The sequence below is a fragment of the Pezoporus occidentalis genome, unplaced genomic scaffold (genome assembly GCF_034315485.1).
Source record: "Pezoporus occidentalis ecotype Australia unplaced genomic scaffold, CSIRO_AGI_Poc_V1 ctg45, whole genome shotgun sequence".
NCBI classification, from domain to species: domain Eukaryota; kingdom Metazoa; phylum Chordata; class Aves; order Psittaciformes; family Psittacidae; genus Pezoporus; species Pezoporus occidentalis.
In genome coordinates, this window is record NW_026915780.1 from 6,552,607 (window position 1) to 6,572,494 (window position 19,888).

Sequence of the window (19,888 nt, forward strand, 5' to 3'; positions counted from 1 at the left end):
GACCCTGCTGCGAGTCCGCAGCAGATGGCAAGATGGGGAATCATGGATAAGACTGACAGTGGAGCGAGGATAAAAGTGGGGTGCACAGAGATCTGCAATAGGACTATTCAAATTTCACACTATTAATGGTCCAGAAAAGAGACAAATACCAGGATGACATTTGCCACCATGCAGGACAGTTGTAACTAAGAAGCCTGTGAAGAGTTGCAGGAGTATTGAATATTGCAATATTGAATCACTTTAGAGTTAAGGGACAAAGGAAAAGATATTAAATTCTGTGTAGACAGCACGATATTGCACATGAAGGAAAAGAACTCTTCCTATATACACCAAACAACAGGCTCTAAATTAAACACTGCAGCTCAGGAGACAGTTTGCTGAGGTTGCTGCCAGTAGGCTTAGTAATGAGTACTTGTGATGCTGGGGGGGGAAAGCAAGCATCAAGTTAAGATTGTGACAAGAAGAAAGTACAAAGCGGTCAGCATCACCGTGCCACTGCCCATTGCACACACAGGGCATGTGCAGTGTAGTTTTGGTCACCCATTTCAAAAGGATACAGAATTAGAAGATGCAAAGCGAGAGAGGTGATAGACATGGATCTTTCTGCCTGGAAAAAGCCTACTAAGGGGATGTGATAACAGGTTACAAAATCAGGAATGATCTAATAAAGATTGGGGCAGAAGCAATGGAATCAACATGTGAAAAAAGAAAGTGCTTGATCTGTGGACAATTCCTTTTTTTCCTGTCCAAGACACTTCCACATCTTCACAATGAGTGCTTTCTGAGGTTGCCAAAACATAAGTCACACATCAACTGAGAGTCCCTCATGAAGTACACATGTGGGGAAGCTTGCATGCTTTTGTTACACGATGGAACTCATGGCCACAGGAAGCTGCTCAGGCCAAAATTACAAATGTGGTCAAAAAAAAATGGATGAAACAAACACATAAAGGATAGATCCCACTATTAAATACCATAGGGAAAAGCCACCTTCTCTTCGGGAAGTCCTTAGAGTGGGAGGCTGAAAAGACAGGCTTGGGGAAGGATTGTTCCGTCTATGGCTTCCTACGGGCACCTGTCAATGACACGTGGCAAGGAGGAGTTTTATTCCAAATGCTTTCCTGTTCTATTGCCAGCTTTCCAAACCAGAGAGCTAAAGTTTGTGGTTTGGGGTTTTTTTGAGTCCTAAACCACTCCTACGTCTCACATTGAGGAGATGCACACTAAATGCACCTACATACAGGAAAGGTGTACTGTAACCTTGCGAGAAGCTTACATCATACACAAGTCATCTGGATAGCTCTTCCCAAAACTTGGCTGCTGGTGAAATAAACAAAGCACAAACTTTCCCAGATGTGTGCTTCATGAGGAACGCTCAGTCAACACATGATTTATAACTTGGCATCCTCAGAAAACACAAAATCATGATTCAAAGATCAAATGTAGATGTGGAATTGCTATGGAGGGAAACAGAAAAGGGTTTATTAATAGATTAATCCAAACGCCTGTATTTCCACTTCCAAATGTTGCACTGGACAACTGTTCTTCCCCTAAGAGTAAGTAAGATTAAGGCTGAGTCTTCAGAATCTCTTAATTTTCCATACATCTTAGCCAAGTAAAATTTCCTCTGCAAAACTTGCAGGGTGAGCAACTGCATTTTTGTACCATGCTTCACAACAGAGAAGGTGGTTGTTCCATTGGATTTCTGATAGAGAAAGGTTTGCCATGGAAGTAGCAAGTTCACCCCTACTGATTTCTACTGTGCTTATGACTAGAATCTCTGCTGCTGGACCAAAGGCAGCCAACTTCATAGAGACCCAGCGCACTGGAAGATGAATAAAGAAGAATCTGTAACAACCAAAGCTAAAGAAGACTGAAGAAAGCACATTGGCTGAAAGGAATTCCTAATCTAAACTTTGTCCCCAGTAAGAAATAAAACCAAACCTACGAGGGAGCAGAAGGAAAGCAATGGGAAGATGAAATCAACAAAAACCCAAGACAAAACTGAATGACAAGCATTGAACAGCACCAGTATGAAACACATATATATATCTCTCGGATATTTTGGAAGCCTTGGCTAAGCTATGATGTAGTCTAGCACCCATTCTTTCCAACTCATCTGCTTGCTAAAGGTTTAATTTCCCTTGCACTGCCTATGAGAGTATTTTGATGGAAGCACCACTGAGGACCCATTGGTGTTGTTTTCGTTTGGCATCATTGAAACCCTTTGTTTCTAAATCTCCTCTTCCAGCTGCATTTCTCTTTCTTTACTTCTTCCAAAGGAAGAGATTCTCTATCAGTGCCTTCTGCAGATGCTGCCAAGCAAACACAACTGTAACTCACAGAGCTTCCCTGTTCTCCTGGTAGGTAACCCCTTTCCTGGGACACACAGGATGGACAGATAGAACTGAAGGAGCACTCTGAGCCAGGCAGAGTCTAGAGTTTCATTGTATTAAACCCTCCCTATGGAGTCATGAAGGTCTCCCATAACACATGCACGGGGGGAGAACAATTTCAATTATTTTAGATAGGAGCCCTGTCACACAGACTAAACACTGACCAAAGAACAACCAAGGATAGTACAAGAGAGAAAACACACAAAGCCTTAGATGTGGCCAGTAAACTGACATTTAATCCAGTGTAATTATATATATTTTAAACAGTACATCAAAGGCTTCTCAAATTCAGAGGTGGTGTCAGAAACAGGGACAGGGTCCCTTCCAACCCAAACTATTCTATGATTCTATGACAGGGAAAATAAACTAGAAAGATTAGAAAGCAGGAAGAATAAAATATGGAAAATTCACTCTAGAAAAACTTAGACCATTGCAACGGAGAGGAAACAAAACCATCCAAATGTATTCACTCCGAGACTGACGCTAGGAAAAGGGCAATGGCTCAGCAGCCTTGGGAGCTAGTAAACAGCATCCCAGAAGCCAGCGTGCTACATGCCCACACAAGATAGAGAATGGTGCTTTGAGCAGTTAAGCAAAGGAAGTATTGTCCCCAGATTAGGGTAACTTCTAGGACTTGTAACATAACCTCAGCCTACCAGGAAAAGCCAAGCTCATGGTGAAGTCATGCACCCAATGGGACCCAAGAGAATACTCACCAACACACAAAATTGCTGCTACGGCTTATTAACCGCCTCCTCATCACCCTCAGGACAACAGGGAACTCCATAAGCAACCACACTGATGTAAACTACTCAAATACCCTCATGTACCCTCTTCCCCAGGGCTCCTCCCTGTTTGACCAGTTATATCAGCTGCTTTTGAGTTGGGGCTGAATGAGGACCAGATTCAGACCACCCGCATGGCCAACTCCATCCCTAGGCACACCTCCTAGGAGCCCACTGCTGGGGCTAGAATTGTCCTGTTAAAGAGAGGATGAGAAAAAGTACCTGGAGACTGAAAGCTGTACAAAAGGGATTAGATGAGTAAGGAGAGAAGAGCAAGGAAAACTTAACCAGAAAAATCAGGAATTCTTGGACTGCAAAAACCCTTCAAGAGATAGAGTCATTTTTATACCAAACCTGTTTCAAACCTTAAGAAGTGCATGGAGGGCAAGGGACAAAATGACATAGTAAGCCTTTCCCCATAGCTGCCAGTTGTTTACTTCAGTTATATCAGTGCAGTTTTACTGACTGGAACAGCACTGCAGCAGTGAGGACTGACTGATCCCTGAGCACAAACCAGCCACATTCCCAACTCCAAGAAGCCCCTCCATGAAGTCCAAGGGACTATTCATGCAGAGTAAACACACCTTTAGGTGCTGGAAATGATGGATAGACAAATTGTAGTGAATATTTCCATCCCAGAGCACAGCCACCCTTCCTTCATTAATATTATTTGCATTATTCACTCTCAGGTCTGAACTGAGACTCAAGTACTTGTGTGCATTTCTAGCCCTTTTAGCCTGCCCTTCCTCCCCCATTAAATGCTTGTGACAACTATATCTGAAGAGACACTATATGAACTAGAAGCAGCTGAGCCACTTGTACAGACTTCACAGTCTGACCCATCTTCCCTCTCCCCTCTGCTTTGTTCCATCCTTTAACAGGCAACTCTATGGATCCATTCCCCCCCCCCCTCAAAATTAAGGAAAATATCCATTAAAATTGAAATACCCATCATCTTAGCAATATTTCCTTTAGAAAGTTGAATTTCGGTTTCCCTGCCTGATCTTTCTCCCAGAGCAGTATGCAGTTTTAAACCTTCCAAGCAAAATAATTACAAAGATAATCCAGCTGAGTGTAATCAAACTGCAGGGTTCTTTATTTTCCTGGCCTTTCCATTTAATTTCACATCCTGTGGTCTTAAAGAAATATTAGGATTATATCATCTTGTTGTTGTTTAGATTACGCGCCTGTAAAAACAAGGAGCAATCGATTCTCTTCTTGCCAAGTGCCACACAGAAAACTTGGAGCATAGAGAATATTTAGGGAATAGAGGTCCAGGGGAAGATCTCATAGATGAGCAGGAGGTAGATCTTTAGCCCCCATCTTCATTAACAGGAAAAAAAAAGGATGGAAGGGTTGTAGTTCCTATCCAGAACCTTTATTTATCGGATTTGACTACCATTTGATGAAGGCAGTAGCTGCTTCGATAAAATAATTTGCTTTTACACTTTTCCAATGCACTGATGTGGATCCTGATGTGATTTTGTGGATGGTTTAGCCATGGAAATAATGCCATTGACTTTAGCATCAATACTTGCACATAAATTAGAGGTTCAGAAGCTTTCTTTGGATCAATACAAGCCAGAAGTCATTCGCAGAGTAATGCTGACGTAAAAAGAGGATAGGAGAAGAATCAGCTACATGCCTAAATACGTAAGGTCAGCCAAGCAATAAAAACTACAACTTCTGGCTCTACACACGCAGAAGGACCCTGCCTACATCCTAGCAGTCAGCTTTGGGATTTATGAGGACCAGAGCACATCTGCATTAGTAAGTCTGAATACACAACTGGTGCTTCAGACCCTCCACTGCATCAGAGTTCTCAGCAAGCAGATGTTCATCTTCTGAGTTAGAGAAAGAGAAATCATTAGCAGATCTGAGCTAGCAAAGCATACCTCAAATGGGAGCTCACCCTCCAAGAAGACTAAAATGGTACAGGGGTGGAGGGTTGCTTTTTGTGTTCAGGTTCAGTAATAACCCATTGTACTGCCCACAGGTATAAAGGAAAATGGAAGCAAGGTCAGCCACCAAACAGCTCTAACATAGGTCCAGAGCCTCAAAACACCAATGTCAGGGCTGTTGCATTCATCTTCAGTTGTTTCTTCATTGCTTTCAGAATGGGGCAACACACACGCACACATCCACCAGCCCCCTGGTGACAAAGGCATGGATGGACACTTGTGGCAGGGTCGATGTCAGGGCTAGTCTGTGATGGAGGCTTTCATTCTGGAGCTATATAAAGACACGTGTTAGTTTGGTCCAAGTGCTGCTGGCCTGGCAATGCTCAGTAGAGCATCCCTAAAACCACCTCTTTCAGGCAATTTTTTGCCTATATTACCTTAGAATATTTTTAATTGATACAAAAAGCTACAGAGTCAATTACGTCTAAAAGTGATGTCTATGCCTTAAATACTGAAATACCTTCTCGGAAAGGACAATTTCAGCAACCAATTCAAACCTCTCTCATAGTGATAACAAAGACAGGAGTCTCTTCCTAGATTTACCATTTTGCATTTGAGGAAAGCAATCACATGAGATTAATGGAGCAGATGTAAGCAGCTCCATTCAAACCAGTATGGTTAATATTTGTTCTAGAAGTTTTACTAAGTAATGGTTTCTATGTTAATAACCTGAGAGACTGCCACAGCTCAGTACTAAGTATGTTTTTTTTACATGCCTACAAATTCAATAAACTAGATAGTAATGAGGCCATAACATCATAGTTCATAGGAACATAGAGTCACAGACTGGTATGGGTTGGAAGGGAGCTTAAAGCTCATCCAGTTCCAACCCTTGCCATGGGCAGGGACACCTTTCACTAGAGCAGGTTGCTCCAAGCCCCATCCAAGCTCCACAGTAACAACACCCATGAAAAGACACGGTCCTGTCTTCAGTAATGAGGTTTGAGTGGAAGAACTCTTGGGTTCTCCAGCATCGCCCCATCCCATGACTGCAAACGGTTGCAGTTGACCACAGGGAGAACCCCAAACTACAGAGTGCCCATCAAGGGCACAGCTATAGCAGCAGCAGCTCTAACTTAGTCTGCACCAATCCTCCTATCAAAAAAAAATAGCATGGAAGGGGATTTCAAGTCAGTTCTACATGTACGTAGACACACACATTTGCTTTAAGCCAGCAATGGCTACAGAAATAAGTTCCTTCTGTAAAGGGAGATGTCAAAGTCATTCAGACTCACACATCCCTTCCACAAAGGCCTGAAGAATCCTGTTTTCTGAATTTCCTTGATTAAAATATAATTAAATATTCCAAATCTTCTGGATTTTTTTTCCCCCAGAAAGAAATGGCTACAGGCTTGAAAAGGAATCTCTTTTTTAAACTACTGCTTAAAAGCACCCTGTTGCGTATGGAGTAATGGCTGATCCCATTCTTAAAACGTTTTTTAAGCTATTGCAGCAGTGAGAGCTTTACTTGACCTGCAGAAGGAAAACTAAACTGAGTCACTACATGCACGTTTACTCTGCTTAGAGAGGTGTCTTCACTACAAAGTACTTGGGTATATGCAAGGATAGAGGACAGGCCCTTAGATCCTGCATTCAACACACTGGTTAATGAAGTTGCTAAAGTCAAGTTGCAATAACCATGTTCCCCATGGGTTTTGGCTGTCACTGTAGTCACCTTCTTTCCTTCAAAATATGCTTTTCATTGTTCTACTGCCTTTTTTCCAATCACTCTGCAGCCAAGTTCTTGGAAAGCAATCACGCTTCTTGGTGAGGATTTATTGCGAGTCTTCTGCCAACAAGGACAGACACACACACACAAATCTCTCCTGTGATCATCCCGCAAAAGCAAGCTAAAAATACAGCAACTTATGAACGGGCACTTCTCACATGCTATATGGCAGCAGCGTGCGCTCATCAAAAAGCACTGAGACAGATAAAAGAAGGGCACTCCTTTTGGCTGGGCCGATCAAAGGCTCTGCTTAGGTGCCATAAATGAGCTTATTTGAGAATTCCAGTCTACCTAAAAAGGGGAGGAAAATGCATTTGTGCTGTGGTTTAGTGGTTGAAGGATGATTTTTCTTCCTTTTTACCGGGTTTAAATGGTAACTTTGTACTTTAGAAACCCCGGGTCTGAGAAAAACAATAGTTTCTCTTCCAAACTGGCTGTTCTAAAGCTAATAACTGTGATGACTAACTTATTTATCACTACAGGTTTAAAGCGGTGGGAATTGTCAGTCTGTTTGTACAAAGGACTTTGCAGTTTCAGAGTGAATTTGTCTTTGGGTTTTGAAATGTGTTTGAGGTTGTCTAAGAAAGCTCCTGCACATAGAAGCCACAGGTAACACAAGGGAAGACTGATCTTACAGCTGGAAAGGAAGGGATCATGCAGAAGAGTATCCAGGTAATCACTATTGCTTATCTGACCACATTGTCTGGTTTTCATACAAACATCATGGCTTAATCATCAGCCTCTTTGAAAGACTTCTTTTATCTTACTGCTTTTGACAGGCAGGGGCAGATTCACGAGTCTGTGGATGTGTTTTAAAGCTTCCTTGGTTTAGGGCTGTTAAAGTTCCTTTGAAACAGTGGGAGACTCAGCCCTCAGTCTCTCCTGATCCCCTCGATTCTCATGATGTCCTCTGTCCAACAGCCATAAAACAAACTGGGACTCATTCAGCAACCTGGATTCACCGCCAACAGAATGGTGTATCTCCATCACTAATGGCTACCCGATTCTGTGGTTCAGACGTGATGGCTGAGGCTCAGAAACAAGGCAGCTAATGAAAAGATCCAGATAAATGTTTCACCACCTTATAATTTGAGGTTCTTACTAAACCCAAAATGACGGATACTGTTATTATTTTGCTTTTCTTATGATTATCTTTCTTGTCTTCCCTTCTCTGCTTTCCCCAGGCAACGCAAGATAGTCCCAAATACCTATTTGGTTCCTATAATTACACCAGATGTATTTTCTATTCACTCCTAAAAGGGACTAGCGAGTTGTGAAATGGGATTTCGCATCCAAGAAATGAGAAACGATAACTGAGGACACAGCACAAACTTATTCCTCATAAATCATGAATGAACTTTCAAATGCAATAAAACTCCAATTTCTACATGTTCAGACTGGCAGACCCCTGAGTATAACAAGTAACTTACGTGTAATTTTGTGTTAAAAACGTTACATTCTGCAAAAAGTTGAAGACTGCCTGAAATTTATTCCCTGCTCAACACTATTCAGTGAAATACATTTTTGTATGTGAACGGCATTTGGTTGCTCTAATAAGATTACTCATGTATCACATGGCATCAGTTAATTCTGGGTGTGCTTCTCGTTGCAATCATCAGGATGCAAGTGCAAGTATTTGTATAAAACAGTTATAAAACTTGCTTCTTGGTGCTTCAGCTGAAAAAGCTCACTTTGCATCAGGGGTTGCTTCAGTACAATTCGCTCACAAATGAACTCACACAAAGGACCATAGGAAAAATGCTACCGAGGCCAAAGCAAATGGTTGCAAAATTTAAACCAATATTTGCTAGAAAATGTTTGTGGTGGTCACTCAACCCTAATTCTGAGCCCCTGACAGAAGACCTGGACTGAGCATTGCAGGCCTACCTGCACCTGCCTTTGAAACCAACCTGAAACTTCTCTTTTGCTGCTGACATAGGGTTTGTGTTCTCCTTGCCATTGGGACAAGGAAAAAAACCCGCTTTTACTATTGCGTGCAGAGTGCATATCATCATTTTCCTTCTTCTGACATTAAGTATCCCAGACTGGTTTGTGTTGGAAGGGACCTTAAAGCTCATCCAGTTCCAACTCCTGCCACAGGCAGGGACACCTTCCAGTAGAGCAGCTTGCTCCAAGCCCCTGTGTCCAACCTGGCCTTGGACACTGCCAGGGATGAGGCATCCACAGCTTCTCTGGGCACCCTCTGTCCAAATTCCCTCTCCAGGTTTCTTGTAGCCCCTTTAGGCACTGGAAGCTGCTCTAAGGTCTCCCTGGAGCCTTGTTCAGGCACATGTACAAGTACCAGTAATAAAGCTCTTACTTTTGCCTTCACAAGTGGAAACACACACGCATGTACTTGGCTTTGGCTACACAATCACCCAGCTAAACGTATTGATGGAGTCAGCAGGACCGGGAACAAACTTATTTTTAGATATCATAAGCCTCAATATATTAATTTGCTTTCAGTCTTGGTCTTCCATATGCTGTCTGTCTTCTCCAATCGCAATGAAATGACATCCACCTACATTACTCTCCACAAATCTTAAGAACACTTTACTCACAACAGCTTGCAATAGCTAAAAAACATGGAAACACAAGCGATACAGGCAGAATAATCATGGCTCCCATGTCAGGTCCATAGCCTGGCCTTTATCCTTCATTACAAAAGATTCAGCACCCCATCCAAAAGAGTTTTAGAAATAAATAAGCACCAAGCCTCAAAAATACAAGTTGCTGGAGCTTCATATATGATTAAAAGTTGGAATATAGTTTGGAGTAAACCTGATAAAGTTCTGCCATTTGGGTTACAGCTAACAGCTTCTTCAATAAGACTTTAACACAATAAACCACCATTACTGTTACCATCTTGCTGGGGAGGGTAGAAAAGACCATAAAACTGAGTGGCACATTCAGAATTCCTTGCAAAATATTGGCTCTTGGAACACACCACACAATGACTGTAATTAATACCAGTCCTTTAAAGTAGTCCTAAAGCCTACTGAAATCCAAGTGAGTACTGCATTGCTGGGAGCAACAACTCCATCCTAAGTTGTGTTTTCTGCTATCATTTTAAATACAAGTTCTCCATCAGAATGGGGTTATAATTCATCAATCTGCCAAACGGAATCACACACCTTTGCCCTCATTATTTATAGAGCTTTTCTGAGGAGGATCTCAGGACTTTACTCTTTCAAGCCTCACAAGTTCAACAGCCCAGGAGTTATATAAACAGTATTTTACAATTGGAACTATTTTCCCAGCAAAAGGATCACGCCAGGGGAGGGCTATTGGAATGATCCCTTTTACTAAACTAACATTGCTTTACTTGTAATTCCACAGCTTCAGAGGGACCCAGGCTGAAGTCCACTGAGCGATCCCCAGCCTCACTGGCAGGCAGTGCCCAGCACTTCAGGGGGCAGGGGAACAAGGGCTGCAGGTTATACCACGCTTGAAAGCATAGCAACTCTTTTCAGGGAAGAGAAGCCTAAATAAAGATTGAGGAAACAGCTTATTTTAAGCAGTGAACAAGGCAATAGACGCATAGATTTAAACAGGTTGCAGCCAACAGATCACAGAATCACTGACTGGTTTGTGTTGGAAGGGACCTTAAGGCTCACCCAGTTCCAACCCCTGTCACAGGCAGGGACACCTTCCACTAGAGCAGCTTGCTCCAAGCCCCTGTGTCCAACCTGGCCTTGAACACTGCCAGGGATGGGGCAGCCACAGCTTCTCTGGGCACCCTGTGCCAGCGCCTCAGCACCCTCACAGGGAAGAGCTTCTGCCTAAGAGCTCATCTCAGTCTCCCCCCTGGCAGGTTAAAGCCATTCCCCTTTGCCTGTCCCTACAGCCCCTCTCCAGCTTTCCTGCAGCCCCTTCAGTCACTGGAGCTGCTCTAAGGTCCCCCCTTAAGGAGCCTTCTCTTTCCCAGGCTGAACCAGCCCAGCTCTCAGCCTGTCGGACCGTCCGTCTCGGATCGCACCTCGGCAGCGATGCCGCAGCCGTAGGACGTGTTGCTGGTGCGCGGCGCTGCTCCTCCCGCCGGGGGATGTTCCCGGGAGCTCCACGGGTAGAGCCCAGAGCCTCGGACCCCCTCCGCCGGCAGCGCCCGGAGCATCGCCTCCCTCCGCACTGCGCGGAGAAGAAAGCACACTGTCCGGCGAGCCCTGTGTGCTGGCGGTTACCGCAGCTCGGATTTGGGGGTTCGGGGGGGCGGGAAGGGCGATGGACAAGAGATCCCCACTGTATTCTGAACACAGCGGCACCGGCATCGCCCGAAGCATCCCGCCGCCGGTCCGGGTCGGGATGCAGCCCCCATGCAGCGAGCCCCGGGGCTCTCCGGGGCACGGAACGAGCCCCATCCCCTCCGACCGCGAACAAACATCCCCCCCCGTCCACAACAGGCATGTTTGCAGCAACATGATATCACCTAATAACGCCGAATAAGGCAATGACTGTAGGTTGGAGCGATGCGATCCTGCCGGTCTCACCCCACGGCGCGGAAAGCTATTTGCAGATTTGCTAAGCCCTTTTGAATGAATGCATCTGCAGCTGACCTTTAACAATAGGCGCTGAAATAGCACAATCTGTGGGACCAGATTTGGGGGGGGGGGAAGGAAGAGATGGGTGAATATTATAATCACTGCAATCTCATTCACTTCCTTTCCCAAACCCCCGCACACTGTTGGAGAAAGCGGTATTTTCCTTTCCACCGGGGTTCCAGCACGAAAGAACCGGTTCAAACGCCGGCTCAGCCACATGGCACCCCGAAAGCCAGCAGCCCCACCGCTACCGCCCCCCCCTCCCCTCTTCCCACGGGCATCGCTCCGCGGAGGGGTGACTACGACAGGGATGCTCCGGTCCCCACTCCCCCCCGGCCGCTCTCTCACCTTCCCTGGCTTTCAACAAGACGGTGTTGGCAACGATGTTTTCCAGCTCCATTGACGAGCTCGGGCAGCGTAGGCAGGCGGCGGCACTGCAGCAGGACGTCACTCCCGAGGTGCGGAGTCTCCGGGCGACCACCCGCCGCCAGCCCTTAGCCCGCTATGCCCCGGTGCATGGCCCCTGCCGCTCCGCTCCCCGCGCTGTGTGCTCCCGCAGCACCCGGTCCCGCTACTCCATCCCCCGCCCCGCCGGCTCCCCGCCGGTTTGAGGGCTCGGGCGCTCCTGCTGCCCTCCCCCGGGGGTGTGGCACCGCGGAGCGGCCCCGCAGCCCCGCGCAGGCGCCAGCCTCTCCGCCGGCTCCGCGGGGCCGGGCACGCCGGGACCTGTAGTCCTTGGGGCGGACCCTCCGCACCTGGAGCAGGCACCGCGGCCGCGCAACGGCACCGCGGAGGGGCGGCGAGCGCCCGCCCTAGGGGAGGGCGAGGGGATGGGCGCGGGTGGACGGACGGACGGAAGGAGCTGGGGCGGGGGTGGGGGGGCGGTTCGGTTCCGTTCGGTCCGGTTCAGTTCCGCTCCGTTCGGTGCGGTGGGGAAGAACGGAGAGAGCCCGCGGGGCGATGCGCGCAGGGATGCGCGGTACCTGGCTGCGCCGCGCAGTCCTGGTACCGGGCGCCACCCCGCGGCAGCCGCCCTGGCACCCCCGGGGCTCCCCTCGCTTCCCCTCCGCGCTCAACACCGCCTCTGCGGGGCTCGTACACGAGAGAAGGAGCCCGCGACCTCTTCTTCATCATGAACATGCTTCATCCCATGCCCTTTTCCTGAAGGTCTTAAAAGTGCCTGTAGGATGCCCGAGGATACCCGAGGGATTCCCATCATTTCTGCCACACTGTATTCTTTAATCCCGGTGAGCAGTTGCGTGAGACATCAGCCACTTGTGGAAAGTTTGTGAATTTTAAGCACTAAATTACAACATAAATTCTTCTCCATCTATATAAGACAGATGCTGGTGTCAGCATGATCCTGACTTTCCTGGCAACAGGGTAGATCGATTCAGCAGGTCAAGCAGAGGAAGAGGAATAAAACCAACCCATTACTCTCACTAACACTCTTCCCCCATCTGTACGTGCATTGATTAAAACCACATGAAGCAAACCAAATTAAAACATGCACCTTCTTGTAAGTGGGGCACAGACACTGCTTTTCCTTTTTTTTCTTCTTCTTTTTATTGTACTGATCATATTTCTTCCTGCAGCCAGGCAGAAACGAACAGCAGAACTCACAGGCTGCCCAGAACACATTTTCTGAGCTCAGGAAATAAAAGAGAGATGCATTTAGTGAATAATACTTTGGGCATTAGGACACAATGGCTGTAACAAATGCCTTTTGTACCCATTCAGTGTCAGAGGATAGAACTTAGCATGTTACTGTGCAGAGTAGGTGGCATGGCTATGTACAGTCTTCTATATCCTCCCTCCTATCGCTCCAGAGGACTTTCAGAGCAGTGCCATGTTGTGGTTGCTTTCTTTGTAAGCACCAAGCCCAACAGCAGCAGTTGTGCCTGTAAGTACAGGAAGATGTTTCTCTGATTAATTCTTCAGGGAAAAATTGCTTCCTGGAAACCAGAGCCTTTGCATAGAGATGAGGTGCCCAAGGAGTGTCTGCCCTGCTTGCTGTCTGACCACTTCCGTGCCAGGACTGATGCTTGCTTGTAAACAGAGCAAATTCTGCTCAGGCTGGAAGGGAGGAGTAGGACTTGAGGGTGTTGGGTAATGAGAAGCTCCCCATGACCCAGCTTCAGGGAGCCCAGAACCCCCCCATGTGCTGGGCTGCATCGCCAGAGCATGAGCAGCAATCAAGGGAGGGGATTCTCCCCTCTGGGGAGATTCAGAGCACTTGGAAATCAGCATGTGCACCCAGCAACTGCACTGCGCCTCTTTTATCTCATATCAATATGTGTCTCTACGTACACAACCACCCACTGTGTTGTCCTGTACACTTTCTGAACATTTATTTAACTCCTGAAAGGGTAAATAGATTTACCAAAAGAGTTACAACAGAGCCATGTGGCGTTTCTAAGTCCCTTGGTTCTACCTAATGTTCATGAACAGCGCAGCTCTGAAGCGCTTCACAGTCCTGGCAACCAAAGACCCAGTTGCACAGGGGCAGCAACTGAACAGTGTTGTGTTGCTGCCAGAGCAGTTATTTCAACTAAGCTGGATGACTTTGCATCACAGCGGAGTAGGATCAGTTGCATAACTTAAATGTGGCTGCACGCAGTGGGTGGAAAGCTCAGCTCTGCCACTGGACTGCTGAGATTCTGCAATAAGGCGTTTGTTTTAGTTACACATCTACATGGAGAGCATCAATTCTGACCTCACATTTATTGGTGAGAACAACGGAGTGGGTTTTCTTAATGATTCTTTAACAAAATAAAACTTCTTTCCAATAAATCTGAGTCAATGTGGTTCATTAGCACAACACCCTGCTCTGAAAACCAGAATCAGGCAATCAGTCCTCAACACATCTCTCTCTTCTACTATAGTTTTTTAAGCCTAAATATAGACCAGGGTCTGCTTCATGCAGATGGATGACCCCTTTCATGGCCCCACAGGTAGCCAGAGCAAGTGCCACTGCACAGACCTACTTGCCTTGAAGTCTATCAACTGCTCTCTATGAAACCCATGGCAGCATTTGGAATGTTACCTCATGTCAGTATCTTCATCTCTGTGCCAAATGGAACACCTGGCTCACAAAAACAACAAAAGTAGAAAATATGAGGAAGAATTACTTTATTTGTATCCATTTTTCTCTTGTGACAACGCAGCCTTTGTGCTTTAAAGTATGTCCACACTTGATTTAATGGAGTACTCAGGTTCTCTGTGAGTGAGGGAGAAAGAAACAAGAGACCTATGAGTCTGTTCCACTGCTTATCTTATTCTACTCTTACCTTATTCTGCTGTTGTAAAGGCTGGTGCTGGAATACTCAAGCATGGACAGGGTGGCAGGGAATGAATACATGTCGGTTTTGCTGGATCCTGATTCAATGTTTGCTGGGAGAAAAGGGAAAATTAAGTCTGAATCTTTCATTTTGGAAGGAGAGAAAAAAAGAAGAGGCTACCAAACCCCAGTTAAACTCTGTTAAATAGGTGCTTTCTAAGGTGCTTAATGTGTTTTGTTGCTCTGGTTTTAAATAGCACATCTTCATCTGAAGTCATTGGGGAAGGCCTAGGAAAAAAAGCCCTTTTTGGGTGCTGAAGATGAGGACAGAGCAGGGCTGGCAGCCATCTTTCCTTCATGGGAGAAGAGAGGTTTGTAGATGAGACAGCAGCACGGTGTGAGACCCAAACGCATCGGTGTAATGAGAAGAGGAGGCAGCACGGCAGTGTGACGGTGTGAGCGGCTGGAGGATGAGTCATGGCAGGGTGGGCTCTGCAGCTCAGCCAGAAGCACGGCAGCAGCACAGCAGCGTTATCCTGCACCAGGGAGGAACTGCCTGGGCAGCCTGCTGGGAACGGCAGGATAACACAGACCCCCAGCGAGCCACAGGTCAAAAAGGCTTTTGCCTACACTTATCGATGGCAAACATACCCTAAACACCAGCTATCTCCTAAATAGTACACCATTAATGCAGTGAAGCCTGTTCATGATTAGCTCTAAGATGGGTTGTGTTTGGAATTGCTTCTGAAACTTAATTCTACAAACAGGGAAATTCTTTTGGCTCCTTCTGAGATGCGGCATCAGCAGGTGGGAGTGCGCAGGTCGACGAGAAAGCGTTTGCAGACACTGTAACCTTTAACAGAGCGCCTCTGTGTAAGGACAGAGGCTGCCATCTACCAACAGCCATGGGGAGATGCATCACGTTGTCTCAAGTAGAATCATAGAATGGTTTTGGGTTGGAACAGACCGTAAGGACGCCTACTTCCAACCCCTGCCATGGGCAGGGACAGGTTGATTTGCTTTGGTTTAGGTAAAAAAGTTAATGTCCTTTGCTTCTTCCCATTTCCAAACCTTTTTTCAGTTATCCATTTCCTCAAGGCAGAGGACAAAGGATTGTTACAGCACTTGAGCACATGGAATAAAATAACCTTCTAGAAGAGAAGGAGATTCGAGTTTTCAAACAAACAGGTGTACACAGCCCATACTCTGCACCGAATCTGCCATTCAATGACCCACTGGAGCAGATCTGATTTGGGATTTGCTCACCCCCTCCATCAAGTTTAGAGAGAAGAGGCTACTCTTTCATTAACATTTGGTGGGGTTAATGATGTGATCGAAAGAGCTCTTTAAAATCAACTCTCATGTAACAACACATGAGGATTATGTTGCACTTTTTATCATCAGATCTCAAAGTTTTTCACCAGAAAGACATACATAATTATTCCCAGATAGGGAAAAGAGGCACAAAGGGAGAGCAGGCAGATAAGTATCCTAACCAAACATAAATTTTACATCTCCTGCTATCCATTCAAGTGCCTCATCTGCTGCTTTGCACCGTGTAACAATACAAACTTCTCCCTGAAGCCTGCTGAAATCCCTGGAGAGCCTTTCACCAACTTCAGATGTCTCACTTTGAATCAGGCTTAAATACTCTAATCCCTCACATGCAAACACGTCCATGCAGTCCTGAGCTCATGCTGCACCAGTATGAACCAATGCTCCCTCACTGCAAGATGAGATATGAAACTGGGGCCTGTCCAGCCAGGCAAAAGCCTGTGGGAATAGAGCAAAGCAGACAACCAACAAGATCTGGAACAGGATGCACATATGGTATTGCTCGATAGATCTATTTTGAACTTCAGATGGCAAGAACAGGGTTTAGCAGCTGCTCGAGCCTGTGCCAGAGCTGTTTCAAAGGAACAACTCTTTTGCCAGGTGAGCTTTGGCAGTGACAAAGTCCATCTTCAAATTGTAGGGATGCCCAGTATATAGGAAAACGGGAAATCACCCCCGTTAAATGGCAGTATTTCATACTCTTGCCCAGAAGCCTGAGAAGTTGAATTACGCTGCCTTCATAACAAAGCATGAGCAATAGTTCCCCACCTGCAAGCCAAGTGTTTAAACAAAAGAGTTTTAAAGAAATACAACTTTCCGGGGAGGGGGGAAGGACATTGGCTCAGAATACATCAGCTTACAAGTTGTGAATAACCATTTGTGGGTGAGACAACCATCCTCAGGAAATCCGAGCAGTAGCCCTTTTCTTGCTGCCACAATACAGCTCCCACAGCTGAGGGAAAGGAACCCTCACACACTGTTTGCTGCCCAGGGAGCACGTCTCTCCATGGGGAGATGTGCCAGTCAGGCAGATGTGACCACAGTCATAGAATCATAGTGCTGGGTCAGTGAACCAGCAAGTTCTGAGTTAAGGAACCTTATGAACCCCTTGCTCCTCATTAGCCCTTTGTTAAGAGAAACCTGAAGGTGTGTGAGAGACAAGTTCAGTTTAGACTCGTGCTATGAAGCAGGGCTGCTTGGAAGTGCCAGCTGGATGGGGACTCTGCTGGGAAGGTCACTGCTGAGCCAGGGGATGACTGAGCCACTCAGCTTATTTGCATGTCTGTTGCCTAAAAGTTAGGGGCATTCTTGCTTAAAAAACCCTCAAAGCCTGAAAGTGGAACTGACTAAACTATTTCTCTGTTAGAAAACATGTCAGATACAGTGTGGATGAACTGTTCTGTGGCCTGCAGCCCTGGAGATGGACAGAGAAGGAGCGGTTGTTGAAAGACATGTCCACAGTAGAGGCTTTGGGATGGTTTTGTGCCATTGCTGAGGGCTGCCAGTAGAGCAGTGAGCAGCAAAGCTGAGCCACGGACACCTGCAGAGTGTCTGTGGAGAGCAGCAAAGAAACAGCAACCATTACCTGGGTGGATTGCCTGAACAGCAATGCAGAATTGGCATGACTGAAGTCGTAAATGCCTCATCCCTGGCAGTGTTCAAGGCCAGGCTGGACAGAGCCTTGGGCAACATGGTCTAGTGTGAGGTGACTCTGCCCATGGCAGGGTGGGGAATTTGTTCCCTTTATTGGTTGGAACTGGGTGATCTTAACGTCCTTTCCAACCCTAACTATTCTGTGTTTCTATGCATTAGTGGATGCAGGAAGCAGCTAGACTACTATGTGGATGGACTTCATACTGCAGTATCCATATACTTTAGCGTCCACATTTTCTTCCCCCTCATGTCACTATGGCTATAGGAACAGTTCATCTCTGCACCCTTATGCAGAACAACTCCATTTTCATCATCTCCTTTTGGGCACCTCCATCTTCATCACACGCCCAGCCAGCCACGCAGTATCTTTGTGCATGTATGAGTAGATAACGTCGTTCTGGCTGCTCTATTGGGAACTACAGGTTTTGAGATCATCAGAGCCACATTTCCAGCTGTCATTGGCTACATCTGGATTAATAAATTGAGTGCCACAGAAAGGTACCAGTGACTGAAACTGGTGATGATGTTATATGTTTAGAAAAGTCTCAGCGTGCTTTTGGACAACACTGCCACAAACAGCTCCTGGCCACGGGAGAGGGTTAATACTGGCTACTGACCAAACCTAACAAGCAGGTTGTGCACAACCTCCCTCTTTTGAAGGCTCAGAGGCGACCAGACCACACCAGCAGCATCAGTGCCAGGAAGATATTAGCACATTTATTCCAAAATATAGATTCAGCATCCACTGGGCTCATCCCAAGGGCCTGGGATGTAGCTGACATCATTCTGGCTGCCTTTGGCTTTGGCCCCAGGAGCTGAGTTTATCCTGCCAGTGGAGCCAGACTTCTCTCTAGCTCACAAGGTGGGATTTCCCCTTTGTAAAAGGCTGTGGACGTTCATAAATGTGAATATTACACCAGAAAATACCAGACCCAGAAGTGAAATTGGGTTCAACACTATTTGACTATTTAAAAGAAAAAAAAAAACACACAGAAAGAAACTAAGGAAATAAAAATGGATGTTCAGAAAGTGATTCTCAGTACTCTGGATTGTGCACGGCACTTGTGCTGCTCCAAAGCATGTGGCTACAACAAGGCAGGCAGCCGGCACTTCTTAGCGATCTCTGTTGCTGCCACCATCAGGTGTTCTATAAAAACAGCTTTAGAAAACCTCGTACTGCCCGGCTGACTGTTCAAGCATCTCCTTCAGCTTGAGTTGGGATGGTTCGCTCAGCCAGGAATCCTGGGACAAACCTGCGGAGCAGACGGAAGCCGGATAAGCATTCAGCTTAACACAGCACTGCTGACTAGCAGCAGTGAGTACCTGCGTGGGGAATTAGGCAATGACTTTGGTTTGCATCAGCTCACAGCTGAGGAGCAGAGCAGTCACACAGCTATCCCAATGCAATTGCTTAATTACTATTAAACACCTAAACTCCGAGTTCAATAAAGTCAGAGCCAGCTGCACCCCTACAGAGTGAGTACTGGGTCAAGGGAGGGGATTCCCTCAATCTGCTGCTCTCTGGGGAGTAACCCCCTGCAGTCCTGATCCAGCTCTGGAGCAACAGCACAAGAGGGACGGGGAGTTGTTGGAGGGAGTCCAGAGGGATGCTGCGAGGGCTGGAGCAGCTCTGCTCTGGAGCCAGGCTGAGAGAGCTGGGCTGGGGCAGCCTGGAGAAGAGAAGGCTCCTGAAGGGGAGACCTGAGAGCAGCTCCAGTGCCTGAAGGGGCTGCAGGAAACCTGGAGAGGGGCTTTGGACAAGGGCCTGTAGGGACAGGCCAAGGGGAATGGCTTTAACCTGCCAGAGGGGAGACTGAGATGAGCTCTTAGGCAGAAGCTCTTCCCTGGGAGGGGGAGGGTGCCCAGAGAAGCTGTGGCTGCCCCATCCCTGGCAGTGTTCAAGGCCAGGTTGGACACAGGGGCTTGGAGCAAGCTGCTCTAGTGGAAGGTGTCCCTGCCCGTGGCAGGGGTTGGCACTGAATGAGCCTTAAGGTCCCTTCCAACACAAACCAGTCTGGGATCACTTTACCAACGCCGTTTGAACAGTCCGCACCACGCTGCTCGCCCCGTTCCGGTCTGTACCAACACCCACCAACGGCAGCTCCCACCTCACCCGCATTGGGCGCTAGGACAGGCTCCCACCGTCCCTACGGCCGACAGGCTCACCCCGGGCAGGCTCCTCTCGTACCCCGCGGCCTCTCCTCTCCTCTC

General features: G+C 46.9%; 1 protein-coding gene across 1 annotated transcript in view; it reads right to left on the bottom strand.

Annotated features, from left to right (window-relative positions):
• The window catches only part of GRK5 (G protein-coupled receptor kinase 5), a 163,784-nt gene extending 151,706 nt beyond the window's left edge, over positions 1-12,078 (bottom strand). Inside the window, exon 1 of the mRNA XM_062635313.1 lies at positions 11,758-12,078. Coding sequence (XP_062491297.1) covers positions 11,758-11,809 — 52 coding nt within the window. The 5' untranslated portion in view covers positions 11,810-12,078. The remainder of the gene's footprint in view (positions 1-11,757) is intronic.
• Between the last annotated feature and the right edge of the window lie 7,810 nt (positions 12,079-19,888).